This window comes from Prinia subflava, chromosome 11 (genome assembly GCF_021018805.1).
Source record: "Prinia subflava isolate CZ2003 ecotype Zambia chromosome 11, Cam_Psub_1.2, whole genome shotgun sequence".
Taxonomy (NCBI): Eukaryota; Metazoa; Chordata; class Aves; order Passeriformes; family Cisticolidae; genus Prinia; species Prinia subflava.
Genome location: NC_086257.1, coordinates 10028753 through 10046603, shown reverse-complemented (window position 1 = coordinate 10046603; position 17851 = coordinate 10028753). Strand labels below are relative to the sequence as shown.

Here is a 17851-nt window from a genome sequence, read left to right as displayed (position 1 = left end):
TAATGATATACTTGGACCGCAGAGGCCACTTCACATCCAGATGTTCTATGGCATCAAATAGATTAAATAGTTAAAAAAAAAAATCACAACGTCAACCTCCTTCCTTCATCACATTGAAAAACACACAAAAGAATCACATATGGGCAAACACAGACAAAAAGAAATGCCATGTTTTCAAGTCATTTAGGTGTTAATATTTTGTTGAAAATGGAATCCTAATTACAGAGTAGTCAAGCATCAGTAGATTAGCTTCTATTAATCAGCAAGAGTGGCTGCAGTATTGCCTCCAACCTACTTTCTTCATGCTTCAATTCAACAGAGCACTTGCTTAAATGAAATACATACTTGTCAATGACCTTCATCAATATATGCTTAATTGGATTTCTGAACAGGCATCTTTTCAGCAGCTGAGGGCTTAAATTTTTTGCTGTAAGCAATGCAGTATTTTCCTTGTGGTCTGAAAGCTGAAGTAGGAAAACATCCCTTGGAATTCTGAACACAACAACACTTGGAATTCTGAAATCTTATATTTGGCTTAAAATTTTGGCTTGAGCCCCTTTTTATAGAAAGCACTAATTTCATAGTTTGTGCATAACTAGTCAAAAAATAAATGAATTCCTGCATTCCTTACAATTTTTTACTTATTTGCTCAGTATAAAAATTTAATGAATGGGACATCTAGAAAAGCCTGTGCTGTATTTCTAACCAAACCTTTTGTCCTGGTTGTCCTAGGTTTCCAGTACGGCCTGGATCTCCAGTCTTTCCTTCACAACCTGGTGGCCCTCTGCCACCTGCAAGTCCTTTATCTCCTGCAAAAGGAATTAAAAGGCAGTGCAGATGCTTTATTTTACAAAAGGGTATTTGCGTGTGTGCAGTCATGAGCCTCTGACACTAATGGAGCTCACATGAGCTGAAGGGAGCATTGGTGAGGCCAAACCTTGAGTGCTGTGTCCAGCTCTGGCCCCTCAGTTTGGGAAGGACATTGAGTGCTGTGTCCAGCTCTGTCCCCTCAGTTTAGGAAGGACATTGAGTGCTGTGTCCAGTTCTGTCCCCTCAGTTTAGGAAGGACATTGAGAGCTGTGTCCAGTTCTGTCCCCTCAGTTTGGGAAGGACATTGAGTGCTGTGTCCAGCTCTGTCCCCTCAGTTTAGGAAGGACATTGAGATGCTTGAGCGCATCCAGAGGAGGCAACAAGGCTGGTGAGGGGCTTGGAACACAAACCCTGTGAGGAAGGGCTGAGGGAGCCGGGGTTGTTTAACCTGGAGAAAAGGAGACTCAGAGGTGACTTTATCACTCTCTACAAGCTCCTGAAAAGTGGCTGTATCAGGTGGGGTTGGTCTCTTTCTCCAGACAGCAACTGCCAGAATGAGAGGACACAGTCTCAAGCTGCACCAAGGGAAATGTAGGTTGGATGTTGGGAAAATGTTTTTACTGAAAGATTGATAAAGTACTGGAATGGTCTGTCTGGGGAAGTGGTGGAGTCACCAGCCCCGGATGTGTCTAAAAAACGATTGAATGTGGCACTCAGTGGTGCCACTTGGTTTAGTTGAGGGGTGTTAGGGCATGGGTTGGATTCAATGATCTTAAAGGTCTCTTCCAACCTAACGATTCTGATCTTGATTTCAGAGTTGATGTGACACACAGCATCTTGTTCCTTACATATTCACTCAAAATTGACTGTAACACTGTTTGTTATTAAGTGATCTGAAGCAAGTCACCATTCTTTCTTTTAAATGAACCCATTCTGATGTCATTTCCCTACTGTTCTCTTTAACAAGCAGCTTGGTACAAATTTTAGTATCTGGTAACTCCTGTTTAGTTAGTATCTGGTAACTCCTGTCCTTACAGGATTACGAGGATTTCCTATTATTCCTAGTGTTCAAAGGGAGTTATAACTTTGCATGAGGAATGGCCAGATTGACAGTATTGAAAATACTATCATAGTATTTTCTATTACCTAGAAATTCTAGAATAGAATAGAAATAGAATAGAAATTTCTAGAATAGAATTCTAGAATAGAATTTCTAGAATAGAAATTTCTATTACCTTAGAAATTCTATTTCTATTAATAGAATTTACTATTATCATAGTAAATTCTATTACCTGTATAATAGAGCAAGTATTGCATTGAACATAACCAAAACTGATTAAAAAGAAAGTACTGGCACTCATAAAGCTCTGTGTCTGGTGTATATCCAGGTAAAGAGAATCCATCTGAATTAAGTGCAGCACTCAGATAAGACCACTGCACCTATTCGGGCAGTATTCCAGAAAGCATCAATGTCTTTTAAAATATTTCCCTACTGTCAGCTTTGATACTTGATACTCTGAAATGCTTCAAAATATTTCAAACTTGCAATTTCTAATACTTAAGGCAGTAAATTACAAGACTGCTAAAACCACTTATCTGTCTGTTCATTTATTTATTTAACTTGTTAATTATTTTAAGGTGTACTTATAAAAAAAAATTTGGGGGGTTTGCTTTTTTTTTAAGAAGATCAAAGAGGGTATTTTACCTTTTGGTCCTGGGTTTCCAGGAAACCCAAGTCCTGGAAAGCCTGTGTCACCTGTTGGTCCTGAAAGTCCTGGATCTCCTGGCTGACCTCTTGCTCCAACCCTACCTGCACAAAGAAAGTAAGTGAACTGTGAATTATATTACCACAAAACATCAACTTGTAAGATTATGTGTTAAAGCTTATTATTAGTAAGTACACAAGTGTAGATTATATTAGAATTTAGACACTATTTCTCCACTGCAGGTTTTCACAGTTAAAATGCTAATTGCATTCACAATATCAAAACATTTATGAGTCTGTGATTAACATTTTTATGCAATCTGGTCAAATTCCAGACTCCTAGAAACAGCTACATGCAGACATCAATCTTCCACTTCCTGAGAGGTTCCAAACACACTTTATAGGGGTGAGGCTTGAAACAGAAGCAACTATAAGAACAGAAGCTACCATAAAACTGTCAAGAAACTTCCTGAGCTGTCAGGACAGTTTTAAGGACTGTTGTTCTACAAAACCCAAGCAAAGATGCCTTACAGTTAACCAGTCTCTGATTTTAACTGTTTTATTGATTTAGTGCTGTACTCACCAGGCACTCCTGGGGGTCCAGGTAAACCATGTGGTCCTTGAGGTCCTGGCAATGCAGGTAATGGAGCTGCCCTTCTGGTCTCTCCTTTCAGACCTTCAGCAAAGAGATTATAAAATATTACAAAGGCATACAGATTGGCAATATGTAATCTCAAGCATTTAAAAATATTAGTGATCAATCAATTTGGCTAAAAGATCAATTTGGCTAGTCTTCTACAGTTTCCATATTTCTGAAACTCCAATAGATTTTGAAGTCTTCACATCCTGGCTTAATTAAGTAAAAACATTTTATTGACATCTGCAGTCTTCCTCTCAGCCCTCCTGCCGTCTACTGGAGACCCAGAAAAAGAAGCACAAAGTCACCAGGAAAATGGTGCAACTGAGAAGTGCTTAAATCTTCAGCTCCATGTCATAATGGCTCAATGGGCATTATCTTTAAGCAAGCTTGACTATATCTGCCACTCAGCTGAGTTCTTCCACTGGTATGTTTCCAGCATTCAAAAATTATGATGCCCTTTAATTTAACCCTGCTGACTTAGATTACACTAATGGTGACAACTGGCTGCATATTTGAATAGTTTTTGTTTCCACAGTGTCAAGCACTGGAACACATTGCCCAAAGATAATGTGCTGTCTTCATCCTCGGTGGTTTTCAAGGACCAACTGGATAATGCCTTGAGTAACTTGGTCTGATCTCACAGCTGTCCCTGTGCTGAGGTGAAGTTCAGACTGCACAGAGTCCCTTCCAACCTCAATTATCTTATCACCCTAAGACTTTTGCTATTATCTTCAGAGGTACCAAAGTCGAGACAATGCTGTTGGAAGTCTCATGGCAAGGAGACTTTTCCCATGTTTCATAAATTAAGATTCCAACCTATCTCTGCAATTTTAACCAAGTACTCCTTAACATAGGCAGAACACAGTAAAATAGGGAAGTTACAAACCAGCTTCTCCAGGTAATCCAGGTGGTCCAGGTATTCCTTTAGAGCCTTTAAAACCTCTTACTCCTTGTGGTCCATAACCTGGCAGTCCAGGAAGCCCCATTTCTCCAGGAAGCCCAAGTCTACCAGGCAATCCAGGTAGTCCTCTGTCTCCTTTTGATCCAGCCAATCCCTAATGATTACACATGTATTCCAAGCATTACTTGCTTTCCACACCAGCTTTCTTAACAAAATGCTTTCCATGACTTTCACATTAATTGCAAAAAATGCATACCCACCTCTTCACCTTTAGAACCCTTGGATCCTTTAGAGCCAGGTCTTCCCAGAAATCCACTTGAACCTCTTCTTCCTTTGTCTCCCCTGGCTCCTGGATCTCCTCGCTCACCTTTTGGCCCTTCTGGATATACATACCCCGGCTCACCTTTTAATCCTTTAAGTCCTTGATCTCCCCTAAAACCTGGAGGGCCCTAGAATAGAGTTATCAAAAGAATTTCAGTGTTAGATGTACATCATTTGTTTTCAAGTTTCCTTTTTCTGAAAAGTAAATACCTCAGAGGGGTTCTCCCTATTCTCATTTTTATTCTCTTAATAGCACAGTTCATTGAACAGGGTTTTGGGGTTTTTTGTCTTTTCTTTTTCTCCTGCCTTTACTTCTTTGGACAAGACCACCATTTCATTTGTGCTACTACATGCAGGAATAATGTACCACAATTTAACAGGTAAGATCACAGCACAAACAGAAGGGCTTTAAGACCTAGTTAGAGATTTCTCCTCCATGTGGGAATATTTCCCTGGGGACACTCTTAAGTGCCATAGCTGGCTCTGTTCATAGTTAACTTCCTTCTCCCTTCTTTCCCTGACAGGTTACAAAGTGAATACACTACCCCAGCTGAAAGCACACTGGGCTCTAGTGATCTTGGGCTCATGAACTCTTAGGGGGCTCCTGGCAAAGCCTGTTAGCAGACTCCTTCTTTATCTGTACAGCCACCACCACAACAAACACTTGTGCATGATTTTTTTATTGGACAGCACTGGCTGTACTTTCCCATAAATAATTACTACCACAGGCACAAGTTAGCACAACCAGATGACACGTGGTGGCAGCAGGTGGCAGACTTCTCTCCTCCTAACATTTCCCAGGATGGGGAGTCCTTTGCACCCCTGAAAGAGGGTATGATGAGAAGCAAGTTTCTCTGCACAACTGGGGCTTCAGCAACTCCTGATTATGCTGGAAACAAAAGAAGTAAGAAGTCTGACAAAGATCACAGCACACAAAAATCTATATATGCTTTACAGCCACTGCTGTGATTATTTAGTTATATAAAGGAATTATAGACTACCCACAGCAGGCAGAACAAGCAGTCTCAGCACCATGAAATGCAGCACAGGTTAAATACACAGGTATTTATTTACCTGCCTCACTACCTGGGCTAACTTGCTGCACTGAGCACCCAGGCTCATGTAAAGCTCTGTGAGCCATACATTGCATCCTCTGCCTTGCCTGCCATGCTGACACATTCATTACTACAGAAAAAAACCCACTGAGATCACCCAGTGTGACACTGCCATGAGAACTCTCTGAAATAATTCTTGTGGAATCTGAATATTTATCTGAAAAACCAGTCTTACTTGAGCCCCTGGAAACCCTGGTGTTCCTGGAGAACCTGGAGAACCTTTTGGACCTGTTGTTCCTTCTCTACCTGCAAAAGAAACAGTATATTTTTTAAAGAAAAATGAAAAAAAAGGACATGGATTTTGACAAGATTGAAATAACTGCACCCAGTATTCAATGTTTCTGCTGGTACATTGGCTGCTCATCACAGCCTGAGCTGGCTTCAGGCTGCACCTAAAGCCCATCAGCACTGAGCTCTGATCTTTAGGGCCTGTGCTCACAGCAGCAGAGGGAGCTGCACCAGGCTCTCACACTCACCACCACCTCAGGGCTAGGTCAAGGACTGCAGACTACAGACATGCCCACACCTGATTCTCGTGCTAAAAGCAAGATCATTTGCACTCCTGCTGTCCTGTTAAGAACAATATAATTTACCAGGCATGCCATCCTGCCCACGAGGCCCAGGAGAACCAGGAAGACCAGGCATTCCCGGAATGTAGGTACAATCAGTACACACGCGAGCATCATCACCTAGGATGAAAAGATATCATTAGTTGCTCCTTAGCAAGTAATTTTCAAGCTCAATTAATGTGCTACTTAGTTATAGCTAACACTTTTTGGCCAGGAGTGGTAGAATCATGGCCTTAATTTTGTTGGAAGATCACTTCCAACACAATACCAAATTACCTGTGGTCAGAAAGTCAATCAGAACTGAGTACAATTAATTGAAAGGATAGAAACATTAGGTTTAAAACTCTAGATTTTTTTCAAGTCAAGCCTTAGCAAATAATTTGGATACAGTCACTCTACTAACAAGCCAAATTTTCTCAAAAGAAGTCGGGGACATGCGCTTCCAGCTAACAGAGCTCTGTAACACTCAGGGTCATTCTAATGACAAGCAAAGGGCACAGAGATTCAGCAGCTCCTGTGGGTGGAAGGTGCAGATTTTTCCAGAGACAAACTGTCAGCAAGAACAACAATAACAAGGAGAGTACAAGGCCATGCAAACTGTAGTAACTGTTCCAGTGAAGATCTACACCCTGCCACAGCTCTGTGTAACTGGTGTGCAGCCTGGCACATCACCACTCTTTTAGTTGAGGTAAAGGGAGGAAGACATCTCACTATCCCTAATGAATGTTCTTAAAACTCTGAACTCAGCAAATGACTTAACAGGCAAATTAAATTTAAAAAATCAAATGAGGATCCATGAAGATTATGGGATGGTACCATCTAGTTCTGAGTGACAGTTATCTGAAACTGACCTCTCATGCCTGTGTCTCCTGGGGGTCCTGGGGGTCCTGTGCACCCTGGCGCTCCAGGGAGTCCTGGCAGGCCAGTTCCAAATGTTACTCTACCTGTTAATGAAATGAGCATGGCACCATTACATCACAGATTATTCAGACAATTCTCTACCTGCTAAGGGAGAAGAAAGTTGCAGGGATGAGCTCAAAACAATATTCTGATCCTTATGGGTCCATCCAACTTGAGATATTCAACAATTCATATAAAAGAAAGAGCTACCTGGAAAAATCCAAAACACCTGCAAGTAGAAGTACCTGGTTCTCCTGGAGGACCTGGTAATCCAACAGAACCAGGCCTGCCAGTAACACCAGGCAGTCCTGGAGGGCCTACAATGCACAAGCCAGTCTGTCCTTTCTCTCCTTTTGTTCCTTTTGGCCCAGGAAATCCTGGGGGACCTCTCAGACCAGGTCTTGACACACCTAACCAAAGGGGAAAAATTACAAAAACAGAGTTAAAGAAGAAATGGCATTTCAAAGCTAAGTAAGCACTCAAAAGGATGAATGACAAACAAACACACCAAGTTCATCCCACAGATCTTTTATCTTGAAATATATTAATCAAAGTGAGAATCTACAGACATTTAAAAATGATCTTTAGCTTAAGGACTTGACCCATCAAAGCTCTTGGGTGACAATATTTTAGCACTTAGAGATATTTTTAAAGTCTTATGTATTAAATAAATTAATATTTGACTAAGCTGATTCAGTGCAACAGACAAGAAGAACAGTGTATTTTACTGCATATACCTGGTCTACCAGCAGCTCCAGGAGGACCCTGTGGCCCTGCAAAAGCAATATATTAAAAACTTGAGTTAAACCACTCTATACTCTACAAGTCACTATTCAATAGCATTGAATACAAACTTTGATCTTTTGCATTTTAAGCTAAAAAGTTAAAATAAGAACTTAGTTTTGCCTGAGTAGGCATCTACCACTCATGCAACTGTTGCATACTGACAATTATTTTTAAGGATAGATAATGCTATAAATCAAAGTCTCAGGATACATTTCAAGTCAGCAATTAGAGGCAAGTTTAGGAAATATTCTTGTAAAGGCAGAAGAACGCTGCTCAAAATGTAGTCTGCAACAAGCCCTTTGAGTGGAGTGCTCTTGCTACAGGATTGTAGTTTTGATGTCCCACTCACCAGGCATGCCACGTTGACCTTTTGGTCCTGGAGGTCCGGGGGGTCCTTCATCCCCTTTTTCACCCACCACATACTCATAATACTCCGTCTCAAGAGAAAGGTGGTAAGAAAAGAGAGAGTTGCAAGAATGAAGAGAGAAGCACAGTACCTCACACTGAATCTCATTCATAATTTTGATGTTCTGACACCACAAGATCTTACTAATTACAAGCAACCAGAAATAAAATCATAGTTGTTATTAACAGCAGTGGTTTTTTTAGTACACTGCCAATATTACAAACACTTCAGCTTTTTACAAAGCTATTTCTTCTGAAGAGTTTAGGCAAAAGGCTTCTTTTAGGTGCACATGGGGCCTTTACGAAAGCCACTAGGGAGATAGCATGACTAGACAGGGAAATTGTACTCATACCAACTCTTGCTTTCTTTAAAAGTGTTCTTCGGATTTTAAAATTAAGCCCCTCTGTTCTGGAAGTGATTAGAAATTGGTTTAAATATTAACTCCTGTGAATTTTTGTAACTGTTCTTTGGCAGTCCAGTCTCCTGCCAGGTGAGGTCTATCCAGGCAGATACTGTACACAATTCCATATGAAGGAAAATCTCATCTGTGTGAGAATCCCAGCAATATCAGTACTTTGCAAAAGCCATGCCTGATTAGAGCATCACAGGACATCCATTATTGCCTCATACAAAGAATTTAGATTATTCTAATAGTTTAGAAAAATGATATATGAAGGTAATTTATACTTACTCGACCAGGTGGTCCAGGTGGTCCAGGGTTTCCTTTCATCCCCTTCATCAGAGAACAGAGATAGGTTTGTTTATTAAAAACAATATATGGAATGACATTCACCCACTGTTACTTCAGTACATTGCTCAAAACATTAAACAACTGTTCCTGACCAGTCCTTCACTATCCCATCTCTGTTCCTTACACAACTGTTCAGCTGCTTACACCAAAACCTACAGGAACTCATCAGCAGACACAGATGGACACCAGTTCAAACACATGGTTTGTTTCAGCTGATCCATTCCCTATTCCATGATACACTTACCTGTCATCTCTTAGGCCAAGTGAAACATTATATGCACAGTGATAAATAAAATTATATAATAACCCCCAAACATACCTTATCCTCATCCTCAAAAGCAATAACAAAACCGTGGGACAATACCTTAGCTCCTTGCCTTCCAGCCAGTCCTGGCCTGCCCTGTTCACCCCTTTGTCCCTGCAGGTGACAGTACACATTTTTATAAGCATTAATCTTTTAGCACTGACAACAGTAGGATTTAAAATGTAAAGCTGTAATCTTTCATAGTGATGGCAAAGTGAATGCCACTTGTTCAGGAGGAGAAGCTGCAGTGCAAGACCCAGTGTGAGGTACAGCTCCATGTCTGTACAAAAGCTGCAGGTGTCCCACCCAAACCTGCATTTATTACAGCACACCCAACACTCCCAAGGGGAAGCTGCTCTGCATGGCACAGCTGTAGGGAGGCTCTGATCTGTTCTGCCTCTGCAAACTATTTCTGAAGGGGGGAAACAGAACACAATGCAAGACTCCCATTCAACATCCTCCCCCAGAACTCGCTCAGTCTGAGGGATGGTGCTGATCTCCGGAGGAGTCAGCAGCACCAGCAGGGAAAGCAGTGCAGACGAAGGCTTTCTGCAAGTGAATACAGGCAAGGGAGAGGAGAGGGACTCTTGGAGGATTGTGCAGTTGAATGCACTGCTAGTAAGTAAAGCTGAAATGGCAACAGAGCAATGACATGTCTTTTGTCATGACAGAAAATTTTCTTTCTGTTAGCTGAGGCAGTAGAGCTTTGTGCTCTGTCATGCAGCGTTCTCTGTTAGACTGGAATGTGTTTAGGCTTGCTGTGAAGGTCGTTTTAGCATGACAAAGATGATATAGTAAGACGTGCAGTGGGCTATTCTGGCAGTAAGGATTTTGGTAAGATATTTATAAGGTCACTGAGACTCTAATGATGTTATGAAAGTAGAGATGAAGTAAAAAAAACAATAGTTAACCAATTGAATATTGGTATTTCAAACACATTTGAACAACTCCAACTTTTACATGAGTACACAAATAAGACTATTTTGCTTCTAAAATGGCATATTTTAAGAACTATATGTTGACAAAATGACAGTTTAGTAGCTATCAGTCATCTTGTTTCAGGCCAAGACAGCCATGACCCTGACAATAACTTTTCTTTGTAAAACAATGTCTTTGATCCTAGTGAATAAAAACTATTCATTTCTCTTCTCAATTTACATTAAAGGGAAGGTATAACTCTTGTTCAAAAAATTTCAGTGTAACTAACTAGAAAAAAACTCAGTAGAATTAATTCTGCTTCACCTGGAGTGTCTCAAACTCATTAGACAGTCAGCAGCGAGCAACAATTATTTGACATAGAAACAATGACATGTATGAACTGAGCCTCTGTTTCCTGCACATAAATCTGTGAGGACATGGCATGTTCCAAGGCCAGCTGCATGAAGGAAATGTTTCAGTGAATGTATATCAATATTTTGAAACACATTCCACAATGAGAGAAAAGCTCTGACAGGAAGATGGAGTTGTCAAAATCAGATGACAATCACATAGAAAACATTTAGAAGGCTTCCCTCCCTACCGGTAAGCCAGGTGGACCTGGGGCACCTTCTTTTCCAGGCTTCCCCTACAAAGGAAACATGTAAAATAAAATAAAAAATTAAAAAAAAAATTAAAGTGAGGATATTGCATTCAAAGAGTATAGCAACTCAGTGCTGTGCACATAACTGTAAACTGTAAAAAGCCATTAAGGTTATTTTAAAGTGTTCATTAATCATAACTAAAGTTCATAAAACTCAGTGTCCTGCTGGGGTCCTGTATCTTGCGTGGCAACAAGAAACAATTGTTTGAGTAATTCATAACAACAAAATAAGAAGACAAAGGGAAGGGAGGCAAAGGGGAGAGAAACAGAATGAAATGAAATGAAATGAAATGAAATGAAATGAAATGAAATGAAATGAAATGAAATGAAATGAAATGATGATCATATGGATATCTTGCTTGCCACCTTGAAAGCAGAAATGAGGAAAACCTGGTTCATTAAATCCACAGCAGGAAGGCAGTGAAAAGGTGAAAGGAGGGTGCGGGGAGATTAAAAACTCAGAACAGGGTAAAAAGAAAAATTTAGATATTTTTTCCTGCAGAAAAAATTAATGAAATTTAAAATAATTTTGAAAATATCAGACCATGAATTAGCATGTAAGCAGCAAAAAAACCCACCAAAAATATGTCAGAACTTAAAAGATAAGAAGAATAGAATGATGTCCCCACAAGCTCAAAACTCGCTTGCACTTGACTTCCAGCTCTTGTCTAGTTTACTGCAGAAAAGAGCTCTTGAATCTAAGCAAATTTGCCCTGAGTAGTAGTGAGACAAAAACTGGACAGCAACACTAGTTCAAAACTGTTTTTCAGAAAGGACTAACACATATATATTCAACTATTTGCACACACCTGTGCTCCTGGTTCTCCTTGGTCACCCTTTTCACTTTGAGAATCACCAACTGGCCCCTAGAACAAAAGTACACTGAGGATACACATTTTGAAATTCACATTTTCTAAGTTAAATATATATTTATGATTTTTTAACTTTAAAAAAAAATACAGCTGGAATGCTATTAATAGGTATTTTATTCTATTCATTAGTTCTATTCTTGTCAATAAAGGTTGAAATAATTAGTGTAAATACTGGTCTGTAAAGAGTAGCATTTATTAGGGGATGCTGCCTGAGTATCTGGATTTAAGGGATTTACTTCTGGTCACTTACTGTAAACCCCATTGGCCCTGGGGGTCCTCTTGATCCTTTTTCTCCTTTTTCTCCTTTCAAGTCCTATAACACAGAAAAGAAGAGTTTACTGTGGTGTCTTGGATTTTTCTATGCTTACCATTTCAGTCTGGTTCTACAAATAGGAAATCCTTATGTCACCAGCAAGATTCTTTGAGCAGAGATGGTTCAACTCAACTGATTAAGAAACAGAAACTTCACATCAGTGCTCCTGCCTAAGTCTGTGATGTTTGAAAAAGAAACCGTTTCTGCACGTTTCATAATAGAGCTAGGTCACAACAACCTACCTGTGATTGTATGCAAAGGGCTGCACTAAATATCCCCACAAATGGCAACAAGAAACAAGTAAAAAACCCAAATAAACCTTAGTTACTTCACTGGAGCTAGAGTTACTTTCAAAACATAATTGCAGTGGCTACCTAGGGCATCCTTGTCTCTGTGGGTGCAAGGTTAGATTACACTACAGTGTAGTGTCACTGGGCCACATGCCAGGGTCACTGTAAAGCCAAATTTTATGGACTGTCTAATTATTATCTGGTTAGACTCATGCTCCACTATTTATGTATCTGGTTAGACTCATGCTCCACAAACTATTTATGTAAGGAGTTTTGAGAGGTTTCTAAAGTGTAATGCCCAATGTTGCTGAAAAACTGCCATTTTCTAATGATATGCCACCACAGCTGGGACTGGAAAGTGCTCCAGGTGCTCTGTGTGTGATTTAAACAGGGAGATCTAGTTGTGTCTAAAAGCTGAACTTTGCTTCTGTGGACTTTCTCTTCCCTCCTCAATTCAATCTTGATGCAAAATTCACTTTTATTTTATCACGTAACAGAGAGGAACTTTGGATGACTCCACAGATTAGATGCAAATTACCTAAGAAAAATGGAATCAAGAACACATAGAAGCCTTGTCCTGTTAATACGTGAATACTTAAAATTCTATCAACTACTGCTGTTTAATTTCTATATAAGGATACAATGCAAGAATTTTAATTCACAAAGCTGAATCGGACTACTTCCTTCCACATTTATTGTCTTTTTAACACCTTCTATTACTCATGTTTCAGTAAAATTAATGAGAAAACAAACTACAAAATATACATGAACATATTGTAAGCTTTTGTGCAGCTCAGCTCAGTCTGACATTCTCAGTGCCAAGGCCCAGAGGTCAACTGAGCTGTGGCTTTTACAGCCACTCAAAACATCCATGTGGGTATGGGGAAGCAGAGGTGATTTACTCCTCACGTACTCAGAGATCCCAGCAGGTGGGGTGCTGGTAAGAAAGAAGAATTGCATTGGCATGTGCAGATGTGCATGTGAGCACACAGGCTCAGCTGAGCTGGCTCCACTCAGACACTAAGAGAGCTTAGAATGTAATTAAGCAAGTCTGAAAGGTGTTAGGATGGGTAAAAGGAAATGTTATCAGAGCAGCAAAGAAGAAAACATCCTCTCAAAGTAAAACGTAGTCAGAGGTTTATGTGAATGTGATGTTTAACAATTTCACTACCGTCATGTTGTCTGCCCCGCTTAACGTCACAATAACAGTTCCTGGGGGCCCAGGGGGTCCGGTTAACCCAGTGTCACCCTTGAAAGAAAAAAGAAAAATACAGCAGATTACAAGCAGTGTGTTTTTGTTACTTCAAATTACTACTGCTATGCTTCTGATATTGTGAAAATTCTCCTGGCATTACACTCAGCCATTAATCCAGGTAACACTTCCCTTTGCTTGCTATTTATATTACAGTAAAAAAGATACATAGAAGATTTAACCTTCCCCTAGCTGATCAATATAAAAATGAACATGCTGATTTCTATTAAAGTTTCTAGAAACAATTTAAATTCTTAATCCTATTTGTTTGTAACATAACTATTTTAACTCTAAATCAAGTAAAAAGATCCCAATTACAATATTTCTCTCTAAATTTTGTCAAACATTAAATTACATGAACTATCTTTGATGGCACCCTCCAAACTGCAGTCTGGGTATTTCAGGGAGATCGTAGAATTATGGTGCTAACAGACAAAACAAGCTTTCACCTGTCCTTTACTGATAACATTACTGCTGCACTTTTTCATTAAGGATCTTTCAGAACTGGCAGTCCTCAATGTGATCTTTTCTGTGCAGCTCAACAAAACAAGATCCACAATTTCCAGGGATTTTAGGCCAGTGGAATGCTTTTGCACAAATTTGCAGCACAACAGCCAAGAATGTGTTGCCCTTTTGTAAGGAAACAAGATGTTTCATGGTCACCTGAGCTCATGAAAAACGAAGTCTATAGGCAATTTTTTTTCTCCAGGAAACTCCTAGCACATTCCTGGTAGTGATTACAATGCTTAAACCAATCACAGCTGCATCTGTGCAGGTCAACCACCATAACTGTGATTTCTTGCAAGGATATTCAGATTGACTGCACTGGTCCTGCAGCTGCAGGCTGGGTGCTGAGAGACAGTGTGGGCATTTGCAGCAATTCCTGACTTAGGGTTACACAAAATACAAAGTAAGATCAGGAAAGACAATTGATCCAATTTTAATTCAAAATCTGGAGGTTTTTTCTTATCACAAGCGCTGACACTAAAAATACATTGGCCAGAAGTTGTGAAATTACAAATGCTATATATTTAACAAGGTTTATCTGATTAGATAAGTATTTGGGAGCACTACACAAATTATGTCTATTAATTTAATCGTGTGTGTTAGTAAATATTAATTACTGGCTTCTCTTCAGTGTCTAATCTTCTGTCTAGACATTTTTATCATTGGCTCTTATGTGAAAACATTTTGACTTTAGCATTGCCATGTTTCCATTTTTCAACAAAAGACTCCTACATATATACTGAAAATTTGCATTTCACAGTATTTACTTCCCCAAACATTCCACCATAGTATATCAGAAAATGCAGAAAACAGAACCAAAACTTATAAAATGTTTAAAGCTTCTTATGAAATTACCTTTCTTCCTTTGGTTCCTATTACTTTCAGTCCCATAAGACCCTGAAAAAAAATCCCCTAATGTTATTTATTTATTTTACAAACACTTAAACATGGTTTAATTTATGTTACACATAACAGAATTTTTCATTTTTATTACCAATCTGAGACTACCTTAGGTCCAGGAGGTCCTGGCTTCCCTGGCATGCCCTACAAAAAGGAAAAAAAAGAATCCTCAGCTAAAACATTTACAATCTTTTCCTCTGATATAGGTGTTTTGAAGTATCCAACTTTCAAAGAACTTATATCACATTTTTAGTCTTTCTTCCACCCTCACAACTGCAGATTATTGCTAGTGGGTGACAGACTGTTTACACAGTCTAGCTGCAAACAGGTGCATCTCTCAATGTGATGCATATTAGAATTCAGAGTGAAATAATGGGTAGTCATTTGAAAATTAAAATTTATGCCTACATGGACAAGGGATGCTTCTGAAAATATAGCAATTATCATGCATAAAAATAATCAAAAGAAACTGAAAAAAACCTAAATGTGTGCAAAAAAACAGTCTTTACATATACATGTATCTAGACCTCAAATAAGTCCGGGAGAGTCAAATACTTATATCTGTTAATTCCATAGGGTTTAGGGAAAACCAAAGGTCAAAGTAACAAGAGAGACATAAATTCATACTAAAGGTCCTGGAGGGCCCTGTGGTCCAAGTTCCCCAGGATATCCTTGAGCACCCTGGGCACCCTGCATATTAAAAAAGAAACAGGAATAAGTCTCATGGCAAGATTATCAACAAAACACAACACTAAATTCAAAGAGCTGACTAAGAAACAGAGGAGCAGCTCTGCTTCTGAATTTCCTCTTCCTATCTCAGGAGAACACAGAAAGATAATTCTTCCTCACTGTTTTATTGTTTGGCATGTTTTGAAACATGAGAAAACATCTGTTCTAAAACTAAACTCCTCAAGTGAGGGTGTAAGTCCTCTGAGAAATGTGGACTCATAATCCATATGGTCCTATTAATGCCTCTAATAAGCCTTCATTCCTTCAAATATTCTGTGCAATAAATCCTATACTTTAAAGCTTTATTTTTTCAAAGAAATGGAAAATTAAACATTTTTATTTTCTTTTTAATGTAATGCTCTCTGCTTATTCCAGTAGTCAGAAGAAATGTCAGTCCTGCCTTCCCCTGTTAATGTTCATTCTTGAAATATGGACCAGTCTGTCCTTTGTTACTAGTCTAGAAGTTGGGCTGGTCTAACTTGTTCAGTCTTAACTTTAATGGGAATTTTAGCAGTTGGACTTGATGGCCATTATGGGTCCCTTCCAACTGAACTATTCTATTCTATTCTATTCTATTCTATTCTATTCTATTCTATTCTATTCTATTCTATTCTATTCTATTCTATTCTATTCTATTCTATTCTATTCTATTCTAATGTGTAGGGGTAAACTCAAGATCTATGATCAGTATTTCTCCATACCTGAATTTCTGTTTTTCTGCAATCTGGCTTGCAAACTGGGTTTAGTTTAGAAATCAAGGACACAATTGTAAACAATACTGTATCTACATTAAATAAATAATACACTTAAATTATGCAAAATACAAAATAATTTTAATACATACTTGTGTTATATAGAATGTATTTATACATATTACTGTATATTTTATACATATCTAGCTCCCCACCTCTTATTTTGAATTACCTGAAGACCAGGCATTCCTGGTAATCCACGATCACCTTTTGCACCATATTCTTGGCTATATCCCTCTGCAGGGCTCCCCTGGACAATCAGATTAAAAGATACATAAAAAGGTTATGCTGTAGAACTCTGTAGTGCAACAAATCTTCTTCAGCTTGTAGAGAAATAAGCAACATCAGAATTGCATAATGATGGAAACTGTCCACCATGGATAGTTCTACCTTTAAAAAAGATTTTATGAAACCAAATATACATTTTGCAGGCCTTCCAGTTATCTGTTAGGAGCAGTCTTCTTTTCAGATATATCTATATTACTCATGCACAGTCCTTGCCTTCAATTTCTTTTTGTTACATTTTATGCCTTTAAAATACTCTCTAGTGCATCTGCAGCTTTCCATATGAATTCATAAACTTTGGGGGAGGAGCTTAGTTCTTTGTGTGCTTGAAAGTGTTAAATTCATTACATGCAGTACCAGTAGTAACAGTAATCTCAAAAAATTACTGACCATTTTGCCACCAGAGGTGAATGTTACTAGGACAAAGGAAGCACCAAACTTTGTGGTTGCTACTTCTGGAAAGTAAACCTTCTGTTTCCCATGAATGGACAGGTTAAGAGCAACAAACATACACACAGATTGTTGACAACCAATAAATACTTTGTGTAATATGATGCAAATAACTGACCTTCTCTCCTTTGATACCAGCAACTCCCTAGGAAGAAGAACAATCATATTGAAACAGAAAAATAAAAGAGTGCTGAATTAACACATTCTGAATATTGTCTAAGCCTGGTGCTCTTCAGGTGATCTATTTTCCTGAAGAAGGTGCATAGCCAGCTTCATGTTTACTGGGCCAGACTTCAATTTAAGAAGAAAGGACATATTGTTAAAAAATAGTCAATCTTACAGGTACAACTCTACAGGTGAGGGCAGAACAGCTTTGAAGCCTGATCTTAATAAATGAATAAATAAAATCAGCAGAGCTGGTAAAATAAAGATCATGTTTAGAACTTATTAGATTTGAAGCTACTGGAACTTGAAAGACAGCATTCCTTTTCCATTTGTTTAAAGTTTCTCTTTCAAACACATTTCTACAGTGAAAAAACTCCAAATCCTAGGATTAAAGCAATGCACCAGAGTGAGAAATTCTGGATTTAATTCCTGGTTCTTACTGACTTAATGAAGCCATTATTTTCTCAAGGATACTTAGGCACAAACTGAAGCTGCAATCTATTAAATATATTTTGGACACCTTTAGGGATGTAAGTGGTAAATTTTCAT

General features: G+C 38.8%; 1 protein-coding gene across 1 annotated transcript in view; it reads right to left on the bottom strand.

Annotated features, from left to right (window-relative positions):
* Positions 1-17851, bottom strand: part of COL4A3 (collagen type IV alpha 3 chain) — a 56238-nt gene that overhangs the window by 20869 nt on the left and 17518 nt on the right. Inside the window, exons 8-29 of the mRNA XM_063408075.1 lie at positions 17256-17282; positions 16575-16652; positions 15549-15611; positions 15030-15065; positions 14877-14918; positions 13434-13511; positions 11910-11972; positions 11597-11653; positions 10728-10772; positions 9269-9322; positions 8845-8886; positions 8097-8184; positions 7699-7734; positions 7207-7371; positions 6913-7005; positions 6086-6181; positions 5668-5738; positions 4317-4505; positions 4042-4210; positions 3099-3191; positions 2516-2620; positions 712-809 (exon numbers count right to left, since the gene is read on the bottom strand). Coding sequence (XP_063264145.1) covers positions 712-809; positions 2516-2620; positions 3099-3191; positions 4042-4210; positions 4317-4505; positions 5668-5738; positions 6086-6181; positions 6913-7005; positions 7207-7371; positions 7699-7734; positions 8097-8184; positions 8845-8886; positions 9269-9322; positions 10728-10772; positions 11597-11653; positions 11910-11972; positions 13434-13511; positions 14877-14918; positions 15030-15065; positions 15549-15611; positions 16575-16652; positions 17256-17282 — 1788 coding nt within the window. The remainder of the gene's footprint in view (positions 1-711; positions 810-2515; positions 2621-3098; positions 3192-4041; positions 4211-4316; positions 4506-5667; positions 5739-6085; positions 6182-6912; positions 7006-7206; positions 7372-7698; positions 7735-8096; positions 8185-8844; positions 8887-9268; positions 9323-10727; positions 10773-11596; positions 11654-11909; positions 11973-13433; positions 13512-14876; positions 14919-15029; positions 15066-15548; positions 15612-16574; positions 16653-17255; positions 17283-17851) is intronic.